The sequence below is a fragment of the Lissotriton vulgaris genome, chromosome 5 (assembly GCF_964263255.1).
Source record: "Lissotriton vulgaris chromosome 5, aLisVul1.2, whole genome shotgun sequence".
Lineage (NCBI taxonomy): Eukaryota > Metazoa > Chordata > Amphibia > Caudata > Salamandridae > Lissotriton > Lissotriton vulgaris.
Window position 1 is genome coordinate 1,288,550,308 of NC_141693.1, and position 12,452 is coordinate 1,288,562,759.

General features: G+C 45.8%; 1 protein-coding gene across 2 annotated transcripts in view; it reads left to right on the plus strand.

The window, feature by feature from the left end:
* Window positions 1-1,869: 1,869 nt before the first annotated feature.
* The window catches only part of CACNA1S (calcium voltage-gated channel subunit alpha1 S), a 548,608-nt gene continuing 538,025 nt past the window's right edge, over window positions 1,870-12,452 (plus strand). For both annotated transcript variants that reach the window (XM_086923168.1, XM_086923169.1), the window contains exon 1: window positions 1,870-2,176. In XM_086923168.1, the coding sequence (XP_086779294.1) occupies window positions 2,016-2,176 (161 nt within the window). In that variant the 5' untranslated portion in view covers window positions 1,870-2,015. The remainder of the gene's footprint in view (window positions 2,177-12,452) is intronic.

Below are 12,452 nucleotides of genomic sequence, written 5' to 3' on the forward strand. Positions count from 1 at the left end.
GGCAATCGTCCACTGTAGTACACCATCTGCAAGAGTGAAGCCTGCCTGCGCTACTTTTTCTCGTGTTTTTGTTTGGGGTTGGCGGTCGGCCTGCGTGTGGGTGTGTTATTTGCTCTGCGTGTGCCTGCATTCTTGCGCCATGTGACACCTGTCCTGTCATATTTTAGCAATACAAAGGGGGGAAAGAGTGGCGTTGTCACTGTTCTTCTCTCTCCCCTAGTGTCGTATTTTCGGGTTTTGATGTATATCCGCGAGTTGTACTTGCATTCATGTTCTTTTAAAAAGCAAGCCTTTTATAAAACTGAGGGTGCTCAGATCTGTCCTCGCCCTGTCCTTCTGCACCTGTCAGTTCTTCCGCGTGAGCAGCACCTCTTTACAAAACTACAAAAACACGCTGGGAAATTTGAATGGGTATCCAATTACTCTTTGGCACTATGGGAAATATTCTTGACAAACTGCCCTGAACTCTTTTCTGCTCCATTATCTTTCAAGTGGTGTCCTTTTATTGGGTGAGAGTTCGTTATATTGGGTGGTGGTGGACTTAGGTATCTGCTGGGAAACAAAAATAGACCTTCAGAAGCGTCCCGTTTAAGCCTCCAAACATATGTAAATTCAGAACTAAAGTTGTATGTTCATGTGGTTGAGCGCAGACATTCTGGTAGTTGTATTTTGATGCCGTCCTGTTTGGCACTGCAGGGGTTACGGATATTTAAATATCTCACAAGACAGAGGATGAAGTAAACAGCTGTGGGAGACTGGATTGTTTCTCTGACAACAAAACGCACAGATTAAAGTCGCCCTTGTTAGCGGCCGTGCAGTTATTTCTGTCAGAGAAGTTTTGCAAAGTTCACACCGTATGCCTATCGTGAAGGTTGCAAAGGTTCACTTTACACACGAAAAGTACTTTTCTACATTGCGATAATTCGATTTACATATCGAAATAACATGCATTCTCATGGAACCCACCCGAGCCGGAAAGCATGGGCTTTTTATCTGTACAATACTACCCCCAATGTCAAGTGTATGCAATTTTTTTCTTTGCAAGTTTGCATTTTTAGAGCGTTTCTATTCACAATAACATCGCCCAGGTAAAGAATACAATTTTGTTAATTAGTCCTCCTAAATAAAAATATGTGCGAATGAGACAAAGATAAATAGTACACAAAGTTTGTGAGGACGAAAAAACCCCAGACCACCTTTGCACACCAAGGAGTGACATTTGACTTCTTAGCCAAGAGCACTTTAAATGCCTGTACCTAGTATACTGTGCATCAAGCAATTGATCAGTGCATGCAGGCTATGCACACTATGGAATGCACAAGACATAGAGGCTGCAATGCTAAAGGTAGCAACACCACCAAATCAGGTCGTGGTTCCATTTCTGCCAGTTTCTATTACAAACTAATGCATTCTGGGAGATGTAGTCTTTGTTCTGTTCAAGAAACTCTGCTAGGTTAAAGTAAAAACCGACCATAAAAGAGAAGAAAAGAGAAGACCCGGGCTGGCAAGGGTGGCCCCAGTGATGTGGCGTCATACAGCCACCTCACTAAAAAGCCATGCGGGTGCCTGTCCCAGCCCGCTCTGCAGGTGTTGTTTGATTCTTTAGCGCTCCAGTAAGTGTAACTCGGCACCCGGCCCTCGTCCTGCCGTTCTTGGCCTCGGAATAAGTTGGGCCACAACAGCTGCTGCTTCCAGCTCTTTTGCTGTCTCAGGAACTCTGACAGGGCAGCGGGAGAGCTGCCGCTTCTAAATTTAACCCCCCTGCTCCGTCTCTGTGTTCGTCCTATTTTCCTCCCCTCATTTTGCCCCCACCCTCTTCCTTGCCATCGCGGAGGACCGGACTCGCCAGGGAGAGAAGCCGGGGGGGCACCAGTGTAAGCCCCGGATAAACCGGGAAGGGGGTAACCGTCCAGGGCAGAAGAAATATAAGGGGGAGACACAAAATAGGGGAACAAGTGGAAGTGTAGGACCGTAACCACCAGCCGGAGGAGGCAAGGACTGCGCCCAACGCCAACATGGAGTTGAGCCCCGTAGACGACGGGTCGCTTCAGAGGAAACAGAAGGAAAAAGCCAAGAGGGCCCTGACGCGGGCCCCCCTCCGCCCGCCGAGAGCGCTCTTCTGCCTGGACCTCAAGAACCCCCTGCGGAAGGCCTGCATCAGCATCGTCGAATGGAAGTATCCTTTTCTGATTGGATAAAAACAGAAAAAGTTGTACGCAGTGGACGGACAACGCGTGGGGAGGAAAGAAACCTGGAAATCGTAATACTTATGGGTTTGTTGGGGCAATTTGGAAAGGAAGAAGTTGTATGGCTGAGAAACGAGGTAAGATTGCACCAGCCTCTCCATAAGCTGAACCTGTCTAAACTTGTCAAGCTGGGCCCAGTCGACTTGAAGCTGGGGGCCTATTTATGTCTACAGACCCTCCGCAACTCACTATGACCATCTCTACTTTTAAGCAAAAACTGAACTTTTTTTTATCTGTACCTTCCAAAATGACAGGGCCTTTCGGGTGGCCTTTCAGACCCCCACTTCCCGCTCTTTATAATATTACTGTTCTTAATTCCGGTGTGTTTATGTTCTGAGGCACACACCGGACAGTTCTTATCCCAATGTATAAATTGAGCCTAAATTGTACTAAGTAATAGCATTAACCCTGCACAACCCGGCTTCCTCTTCTATTACTCCTTGACTTAAATATTGTCTTTGTTCATGCACTGCGCTCTGCTGTCTTATGACTAGGTTCGCGCTATAGACATACTATTGAATATACACACATGAGTAAGGCATCTTCTGCACTGGGGCCTATTAGAGAAGAGTTCGGTGGCACATGTCAGGTTCTGAGTAGTGTTGCTAAATGTGCACATTGACATTGTGCTTAGGCACATTTATATGTGGAAGCATGTGAGGGAATAGTAGTGAATTCCAATAGTTTATCATTAGGAGCATTGCTCTTGGCCTCAGCGTGGGCCTAACGGCAGGAAGTCAGCCTCCAAGCCCAGTCTTTCATGAGCTAAAGGTATTGAAGTTAAAAATCGAGAGGGCCGGGTTGTAATGAAGGGAGTACTGTGGGAGAGACCAACACAAGTTGTAGGCTCAGGGGCGTAGCTAGAGCTTGTGGCGCCCGGGGCTATCCCTCAGATTGCCGCCCCTGTGGGGGTGCTCGTGAAAAAGAGAGACACATAGTATCGCCGCTAATGTTTACCTCGATCATGCAAGTTACATGCACATAGATGACGACACAATCTAAGGCTACACAGTTGAATACATCTGTGACATCAGGCGTTAGACTAAAGCATTTCAGTGTGGTGCGCCGCATCACCTCATTGAAATTCATAGTCACGCATTTGATTCCACTCTCTCTGCTGTCACACAAAGCGCTATTCCAGTACACTAATGGCCACTCCAGGCTGCTAACTTGGTTGAGTGCCTGTGTGGCTGGCCTGCGCCCTCCCGCAGATGTCACTTGCCGGCCTGGGTGTGTGCTGCCAGTAGCACAGAGCACAGCAGGAGGGCTGCTATAATGTATTCTTTTTTAATAGCCGCGAAGATGTACTTTTAAAAATATTACAGCACTTGCTGCGCTGTAGTGCCTTAGCCTGAGGCTTGCCCAAGCAATGCAGCCCGGTGCTGCTGCTGTCGAGTCAGTCAGCAGGTAGTACTGACTCTGTGTGCTGACAGCTAGACTTTTAAAACTTACTATACTTAGGCAGCTGAGAGCTCATCTGTGCTGCTGACTGCAGGACTGGAGCCAGAGGTGGTACACCGACCGTAACCACTTCATGTTAATAATTTGGTTGAGAGCACCACATCGAGCTGGCTGCCAGCTGGGAGCTATGTGACATGACTGTATGGCTTAGCCTGAGGCTTGCCCAATGCTCATTGTCCCCGACTTGTCAGCTGACTGTGTTGACTAACTTGTAATTTTATTTAGGCACTCCAGTTGTGAAGACAGAGAGAGATCCATGCTGTTGGGGGCTCACATCCTGGGCTGTGTTGCACATGGGACAGAGAGTGGCCTGGAGTCCACTGAGTGATGCTGTGCAGCATCTGATTTGATTGATTGCCACTAGGAGGATCCAGGGGGCGAGTAGGCAAAGGCACGTAGTGGTGAAGCGTGTGATGCGTCACTGCTATGTTCTCATCATGAGGGCTGGCCAAAATGATGCCCAGGGCCAGTGTTGCTAGATTTTGAGACCCATCCCAAGCCCAAAGCCCCTCAAGTAGCAGAGCAGCGCTGGGACATCGCAAATGCTGCTCAGATGCTACTACAGCCAGGTCATCCGCTCTGCCCCCTACAACATATGTGACGGGCTGGGAAGATGTTTTTCATCATAGGCAGTGGCAATGTCTGCCTAGGGGCAAAGCATGGGTGGGGGAGAGGGATGGGAGGGGGTAAAGGTGTAGCAGTATCTGCAGAAATACCTTGCCTAGAGCCAGTCAAGCATGCCAAGCTCTGCCCTAGAACAGCAATGAAGGGTTGCGCCTCGACCAGAGGAGGTGCCACTCTGGTAAGGAAAAATAAAGATGTTGCTAAATGGTCAATCAATCAAACATACCTCTTTGTCACAGTGAGATGGCGCCCTACATTATTGTATACAATGACGAAAATACTAACAGGATATACTAAACTGTGTATACACCTAAATAAAGCACTCCATTACCTCACGGTCTAGTCAGCATGATAAAAAACAACCAAATAAATAAATAGGGCTCACAGCATCTTCACGTGATAACAAATGTTGCCACTGTAAATTTCCCATCTTTCATTTAACGAAAAGCATCTGTAAAAAAATCACTAAACACCTGGCTCAGGGAAGAATCCTTCTTTTAGCTTACACTCTGGAGCAATGCTGGCACAGTTCGTACCAAAGTGAGACATATGCATTAAATGCCAAAGTGTGCTTCAGAGCAACATGTGGATTTGTTCCAAACATGTCTATTCACAACACAGCAACCTATTGTATGATCATAGAGTACTGTTTGCATATATACAGAAATAGCAGGCCTGCAGACCAGGATTGAATATGGTCCTTGAGTGGAAATGCACGTGTAGTAAACCACTGGCTGCCCAGTACATTCTTTTTTAAGAAATTCCGAGGAACGTCACAGGTAATCATTGGTAGGAGAGGACTACACACGAGGTATATTTAATTAAGAATAGCGACATATTAAGAGTCCATCAGAAGCACAAATTTTCTGGCTTAGTACTTAATTTACCTAGTTCGTTAATTTTAGGACTTGTAGTCTTGTTGTAGTTCAGTTTGATCATTTGGATTAAAACACCAGACAACAGTGATTAACAAATAATGTGCAGAAACTAAGAAGTTGTATCCAATGTAGGGATTAAAGTGATAAACGTAGAGACTTTGGGGACTGTTGGCACTGAATTTAGGAGCGGGGTGGGGGAGTCACACTGGGTGACAGAGAATGCACAGTGACTTTGCTCAGCATTAGAAAGGGGCTGGTGCATGCAGGTCTTCGTGTAATTTAGGTGGGGCATGCAGTATTCAGGCTGGCTTCTCGCAGTATCAAAGAGAACCCTGTGTTGTATTTAGAGGAATTCACAGTATTCAAATAGTCTTTGATGGGAACATAGCACTGGGGGGTTGACAATATTTAGCAGTTACGTCTTTGTCCCACATAATATTCCTCAATTAGTGCTCCTACCTTTTCATTCACTGCCCTCTTCCACCCTCGTCAACATCCTCTACCTTTCTGTCTGTCTGCTTACCGGATTTTCTATCTGTTTCCCGAAGTGGGACTCTTGGAAGTCCATTGCGGCGTTGGTTTCACTCAGTAACTCACTGTACCTCTAGTACAGTGACGAGACAGTGACAGTGTGGAAAAGCAAATCCCGACACACTTCACCTGCGCCGAGAGACCCACACACTGAACATCCACAGTACTATTCACTTAGGTGGCTGGCAACACGATGCAGCAGGTGTGCTTGCAGACACACACACTTACACGTGCTGCTGCTAACTGCTGCGGGCGTGCTCTCGACAATAAAGTTTGCAGGGCCGTCATTGGTTGCGCTTTCGCGCACAACCTGATTGACGGCCCTGAAACCCAAACATCAAGGTACACTTTAAGGTGGTGCGTGCAGTGCGGCATACTGGCCAATCAAGCCCAGTCATGCTGCGCGAGTGCGCCACCTGTCCCCATTCGCTAAGGGATGGCAGCCAATGATGATAAAATGTCCGGCACTGCTGAGGCACCCCCCCAGCTCAAAAAAAAAATGCGCACAGCAAACGCGGTAAGTCCGTCGCGGGCGCAATTGGCAGCACTGCTGCAGCAGTTACAAGAAGCGGCCACTGGTCATGTGCGATCCTGCGCTTGCACGTCTTCAAAGGGGCCGCGCACGCGGTGCTGGTGGCCCATTACGGCGGCCTTTATAATTAATTTGGGGACACTGACACTACTGTGACTGACAGTAGTGTCAATGAGTGTCCTCAAATAAATTACAAAGGCCGCCGAAACGGGCCACCAGTGCCTCGCGCCGCCTGCAAAATTGTGCCGCCTGGGGCGGACCGCCCCCCTCGCCCCCCCCTAGATACGCCGGTGTGTAGGCTGTGAAAATCTCTTCTGAAGGGTCGTGTGTTCTTGAACCACCTGTACATTAGCAATCTAAGGCTTAGGACAGAGGCAGTTTAAGAAGGGTTATGACTTGTTGTTTTATTTGAGAAATTGCTGTTGACTTTTGTGTGTGTTGGTGGACAGTTAAGATGAAATCAATTACACAGGGAAGAGTGGCAGAGCAAAGTTTTCGGGTGCCCAAATGCAAGCAAAGGTAATGCCCTCCTCCGCCCAGCCTGGGAGGAAAAAACTACAGATTCTTTTTTTTGGGTGCAATTGACCCTTCACATCTCTGGCCTAGAGCCACGGCATCTGTTGCATTATTGATAGTTCCGCCACTAACTGGGAATCTGTGGGGACACAAAGGCAATGGAGCTGATTTCTAGTAATATATGATACTTATGGGAAGGCTGACAGATGATGTGGCCAGGGTGGGTATGTCGTCCATGGCAGCCAGCCCCCAGACAGCTTTGGAAAGGAATGGCTTAAACGTTCGTCAAGCATGTGCGATCATGGCATTGAACCAGTCTGATCTTCAGTGGTGGGTGGTTGACTTTCTTCCTTAACATAGACAGTGTTTATTGGATTCATGCTTTGTCTGGGAGAGAGAGGACATAACCCCAAGCCTAACATTACCATAAGTTCATTATCATGACCTTATCCAAGGAGTGGGAAAGAGATCATGTGGAGATCCAGTTCTTACATTTTCTGAGCCATGTGCTTTATGTGGAGTTGAACTTTCAGTCCCAAGACTGATATGAAGGAGTCAGATAGGGAAGGATGACTTTCTGACTACTGGAATCCTCTGGAAGTGTAAGCATCATTTTCACCTAAGTAGTGAAATATTATCCTATAAGAATGTTGTCTAGTCAAGAGTATCAATTGCCACAATATTGTGACGATCAGTGTATATACAGGGAAGTACAGCTTTAGTATTCTTAACTCTACATATATGTGTACCTAAATCTGTCATATGTACACCAACAACTAGTGTTCACCTCCACAAACCGACCACCACAGAAACCTGTGAGTCATTAATGGGAGAGGCACTCTCAAAATCCAGATTCCTCTATATTGTCAAAATAAAGAGAACACTTCCATTCCTAACGACTATATAGTTTCTGTGTTATTAATCTGCAACAATAAAATAACGAAAGGGTAAATTTAACAAGAAGCAAATTTACCAAATGTGCATATGAAGAAGAAATGGTTCTGAGAGTCCAAATTCAAATGCGACTTGTCAGTATCTTGAAAAGTATAAAATAAGGATAAAAATCCTGACCTAACAATGTATCTCAAACACGTCGAAAAATCCATAATACTCTGAATTTGGATGGATGTCAAATTACTCATTGGCTCTATGTCTGAAAGGTGGCGAAGGTTAGTGAGAACAGTTGCCACTTACTCCAAGTAAAATAAAAACCTAAAAGGTATTCTGATCTATCCCCATGCACCTAATTCCAATCTACAAGTAAAAGAAGCATCATCTCATAATTAAAGAGACATCCCCAAGAGTCAAAAGGCACAATATTTTTGTAGTCAATATTCTAAGTACAATATTTTTGTACAGCGATATTTTTCTACTGGATATTCCAACATACAAACCTGTAAATCAGGTTTTTTAATGTTTCTTAAAATCTTTTGCTAAAACCCTGTATCTCAGCTGAAGGTTTTCTTTCAGTAATAACTATTTAGGAGGGACACTTGTACGCGATAAACACCATAGACATTCTGTTGTTTGTATCCTTTGATCTGCTTTTGTTATTCGCCAGACACCTCTGAGAATCAGTGTGGAGGGGCAAAGGCCAATTTGAGAGTGTGGTACCGGTTGTTGTCTCTTTCTGTGAGTTCAATAGTCCACTGTATACAGAGCACAGCACTCCCTGGAAAGAAAAATATATCCAAGAGATAAAATCAGGTTTTTGGGCCAAAATGTAAAACATTTTGCTCGTCTTGCCACCATGTGGAAGGCATGTGGAAGGACATATTAAACACTTCATCATACATCATTTTTTACCAGTTTGAAATCTGATACTATTTTTATGATCAATACAAGAATGTGTCTTGTAGAGGGACCTTCTTCCCCACAGCTATGATACTTTCCTTCATCAATCAAATAATATATGTCAAGAGCACAGCGATATGAAGGTGATCCAAATCAGGTGTCAGTAGTTTTATTTTTTCGGGTAGGTGCCGTCTTAGCTTTGAGATGAGGATAAAAAAACCTTCAAGTAGATAAATGGAAATCATGACTGGCTGAACTACTTTCTGCTGACAAGGTGATACATTTATATTGCATAAATAACAAATACCAAAATACTCCAATACGGCTCAGTGACTCAAGACTCACCAATAAGGCGACTGCCACTCCCTAGTTCATTAATGACTCTATCTTCATCCGGGACTTTGATGGTATCCTATCCCATTCTAGGTGTTGTAGTCTTTCTTTGCTCCAATTGAGCTAGTTAGACTAATGCACCTAAAATAAATGATTTGCAGGTGAAAAGTTCAAGCGTGCAGGCAGGCACAGCTGGCCCACGTAAGAGCAGTAGAGTGGGATGTGGGCAGGGTGGGGCAGGGGTGAAAGTCGGCAGACAACGGTATAGGTAACATTTAATTAAAAAAACCCACTTATCTTGCACTCCCCACATCGCTGATTTACCTACCTAGTCGTTTGTCGACTCCCACCCCACCACTCTTACCTGTGCTGGCCGCACCTGCATGCCACTATTCACCTAGAATAAAGTGGTCAGCGTACTTGCCAATCACATATGATGTGATCTTTGGGTCACAAGTTTGAAACCCAGCAAGGCTGAATCAACCTACCCTCCTTATGTGGTTGGATAATTGAGGACCATTTCATTGGGTAAGCGTGATCTCTGTTATTTACACTGCATAGAAATGACAGAAGTGTGGTATGAAGCATTATATAAAAAAAATTATCATAAATTAGCAGGTAATGACTTAATGAATGAAGCACAACTTTTGCCCAAATATGTGTCCTGGTGCTAGCTCCTAACAGATAATGAACTGAGTAAACACTCTCCTATGCCTTGCAAGAGAACTGTCTTACTTTTAGCAGCTAACTGAATACTCAGGGTTTGGATTCGGATCTAAGGGTCATAAGAAAACGGTTGCTATCATAGACCATGAGTAGGACCTGCAAATTAAATGCTACTAGTGGGCCTGCTTGTGCCACCTACAGATGTAGTCTTTCAAACCTGTATCATGCCTGCCACTTCAAAGCTTGCGTGCGCAGTGTACTGTCACTTCACCTTGGCATTTAAAACTGCTTGCCAAGCCTTAAACTCCCCTTTTAGGACACATAGGTTACCTCTAAAGTGGGCACTAGGTAGCCCTATGGGCAGGGTGCTAGGTAAGTAAAAGGTAGGATATTTGCTGTCATGTGTGGCATGTCCTGGTAGTGACAACAGCCTATTCCATTATCATTGCTGTAAGGCCTACTCCTCTCAGAGGCAAGCATTGGAAATTCCCATATATACTTTAAAGTGGTAATTCCTGATCAGAGCGGAGTGGTGTTGCCTTGTTTGCTATGATTAGAATATTGGTGGTAAATCCTACTTGCTGGTGTAGTTGGATTTTACATTACTATTTTAAAAATGCCACTTTCAGAAGTGATTCAGAAAAGGGGGTGGTGATGAACAGAGTGTCTGAATTAAGCAGACCACTCTTACCCAGTCCAAAGATCAGGGCTTGATCCATCACCGTTTTTTATCTCACTGCACCATCCCAGCTCAGAACCTGGCTATATGCAAATCAGTCTGTCCCTGGCCCAGTGCATCATGGGAACAGGGCAGACTAAACTACCAAGCCAATTCTTCACCAGAAAGGAGACAAGCTACCGGGGACCGGTTTCTGGCATTTCAGCCTTCTTCGGCCCGGCTTGCTTGAATCCTGATGGAGCAGTGAGAAAGGGACCCATGTCTGAGTATACCCTGCCACACCTATAGTGGCCAAAAACGATTCAGAAAAGGGGGTGGTGATGAACAGAGTGTCTGAATTAAGCAGACCACTCTTACCCAGTCCAAAGATAAGGGCTTGATCCATCACCGTTATTTATCTCACTGCACCATCCCAGCTCAGAACCTGGCTATATGCAAATCAATCTGTCCCTGGCCCAGTGCATCATGGGAACAGGGCAGACTAAACTACCAAGCCAATTCTTCAAAATTCAAAGCTTGTTTCCTTCCCATTATAAGAATTGGCTTGGTAGTTTGCTTTGCCCTGTTCCCATAATGCACTGGGCCAGGGACAGACTAATTTGCATGTAGCCAGGTTCTGAGCTGGGATGGTGCAGTGAGCTAAAAAACGGTGATGGATCAAGCCCTGATCTCTTGACTGGGTATGAGTGTTCTGTTTAATTCAGATACTCTGTCCATCACCGACCCCTTTTCTGAATCGTTTTGTCCACCATAAGCGTGGAAGGGTATACTCAGATGTGAGTCCCTTGCTCATTGCACCATCAGGATTCAAGCAAGCCGGGCCGAAGACGGCTGTAATGCCAGAAACCGGTCCCCGGAAGCTTGTTTCCTTCCCAGTATAAGAATTGGCTTGGCAGTTTGGTTTGCCCTGTTCCCATAATGCACTGGGCCAGGGACAGACTAATTTGCAGGTAGCCAGGTTCTGAGCTGGGATGGTGCAGTGAGCTAAAAAACGGTGATGGATCAAGCCCTGATCTCTTGACTGGGTATGAGTGTTCTGTTTAATTCAGATACTCTGTCCATCACCGACCCCTTTTCTGAATTGTTTTGTCCACCATAAGCGTGGAAGGGTATACTCAGATGTGAGTCCCTTGCTCATTGCACCATCAGGATTCAAGCAAGCCGGGCCGAAGACGGCTGTAATGCCAGAAACCGGTCCCGGGAAGCTTGTTTCCTTCCCAGTATAAGAATTGGCTTGGTAGTTTGGTTTGCCCTGTTCCCATAATGCACTGGGCCAGGGACAGACTAATTTGCATGTAGCCAGGTTCTGAGCTGGGATGGTGCAGTGAGCTAAAAAACGGTGATGGATCAAGCCCTGATCTCTTGACTGGGTATGAGTGTTCTGTTTAATTCAGATACTCTGTCCATCACCGACCCCTTTTCTGAATCGTTTTGTCTACCATAAGCGTGGAAGGGTATACTCAGATGTGAGTCCCTTGCTCATTGCACCATCAGGATTCAAGCAAGCCGGGCCGAAGACGGCTGTAATGCCAGAAACCGGTCCCCGGAAGCTTTTTTCCTTCCCAGTATAAGAATTGGCTTGGTAGTTTGGTTTGCCCTGTTCCCATAATGCACTGGGCCAGGGACAGACTAATTTGCATGTAGCCAGGTTCTGAGCTGGGATGGTGCAGTGAGCTAAAAAACGGTGATGGATCAAGCCCTGATCTCTTGACTGGGTATGAGTGTTCTGTTTAATTCAGATACCCTGTCCATCACCGACCCCTTTTCTGAATCGTTTTGTCCACCATAAGCGTGGAAGGGTATACTCAGATGTGAGTCCCTTGCTCATTGCACCATCAGGATTCAAGCAAGCCGGGCCGAAGACGGCTGTAATGCCAGAAACCGGTCCCCGGAAGCTTGTTTCCTTCCCAGTATAAGAATTGGCTTGGTAGTTTGGTTTGCCCTGTTCCCATAATGCACTGGGCCAGGGACAGACTAATTTGCATGTAGCCAGGTTCTGAGCTGGGATGGTGCAGTGAGCTAAAAAACGGTGATGGATCAAGCCCTGATCTCTTGACTGGGTATGAGTGTTCTGTTTAATTCAGATACTCTGTCCATCACCGACCCCTTTTCTGAATCGTTTTGTCCACCATAAGCGTGGAAGGGTATACTCAGATGTGAGTCCTTTGCTCATTGCACCATCAGGATTCAAG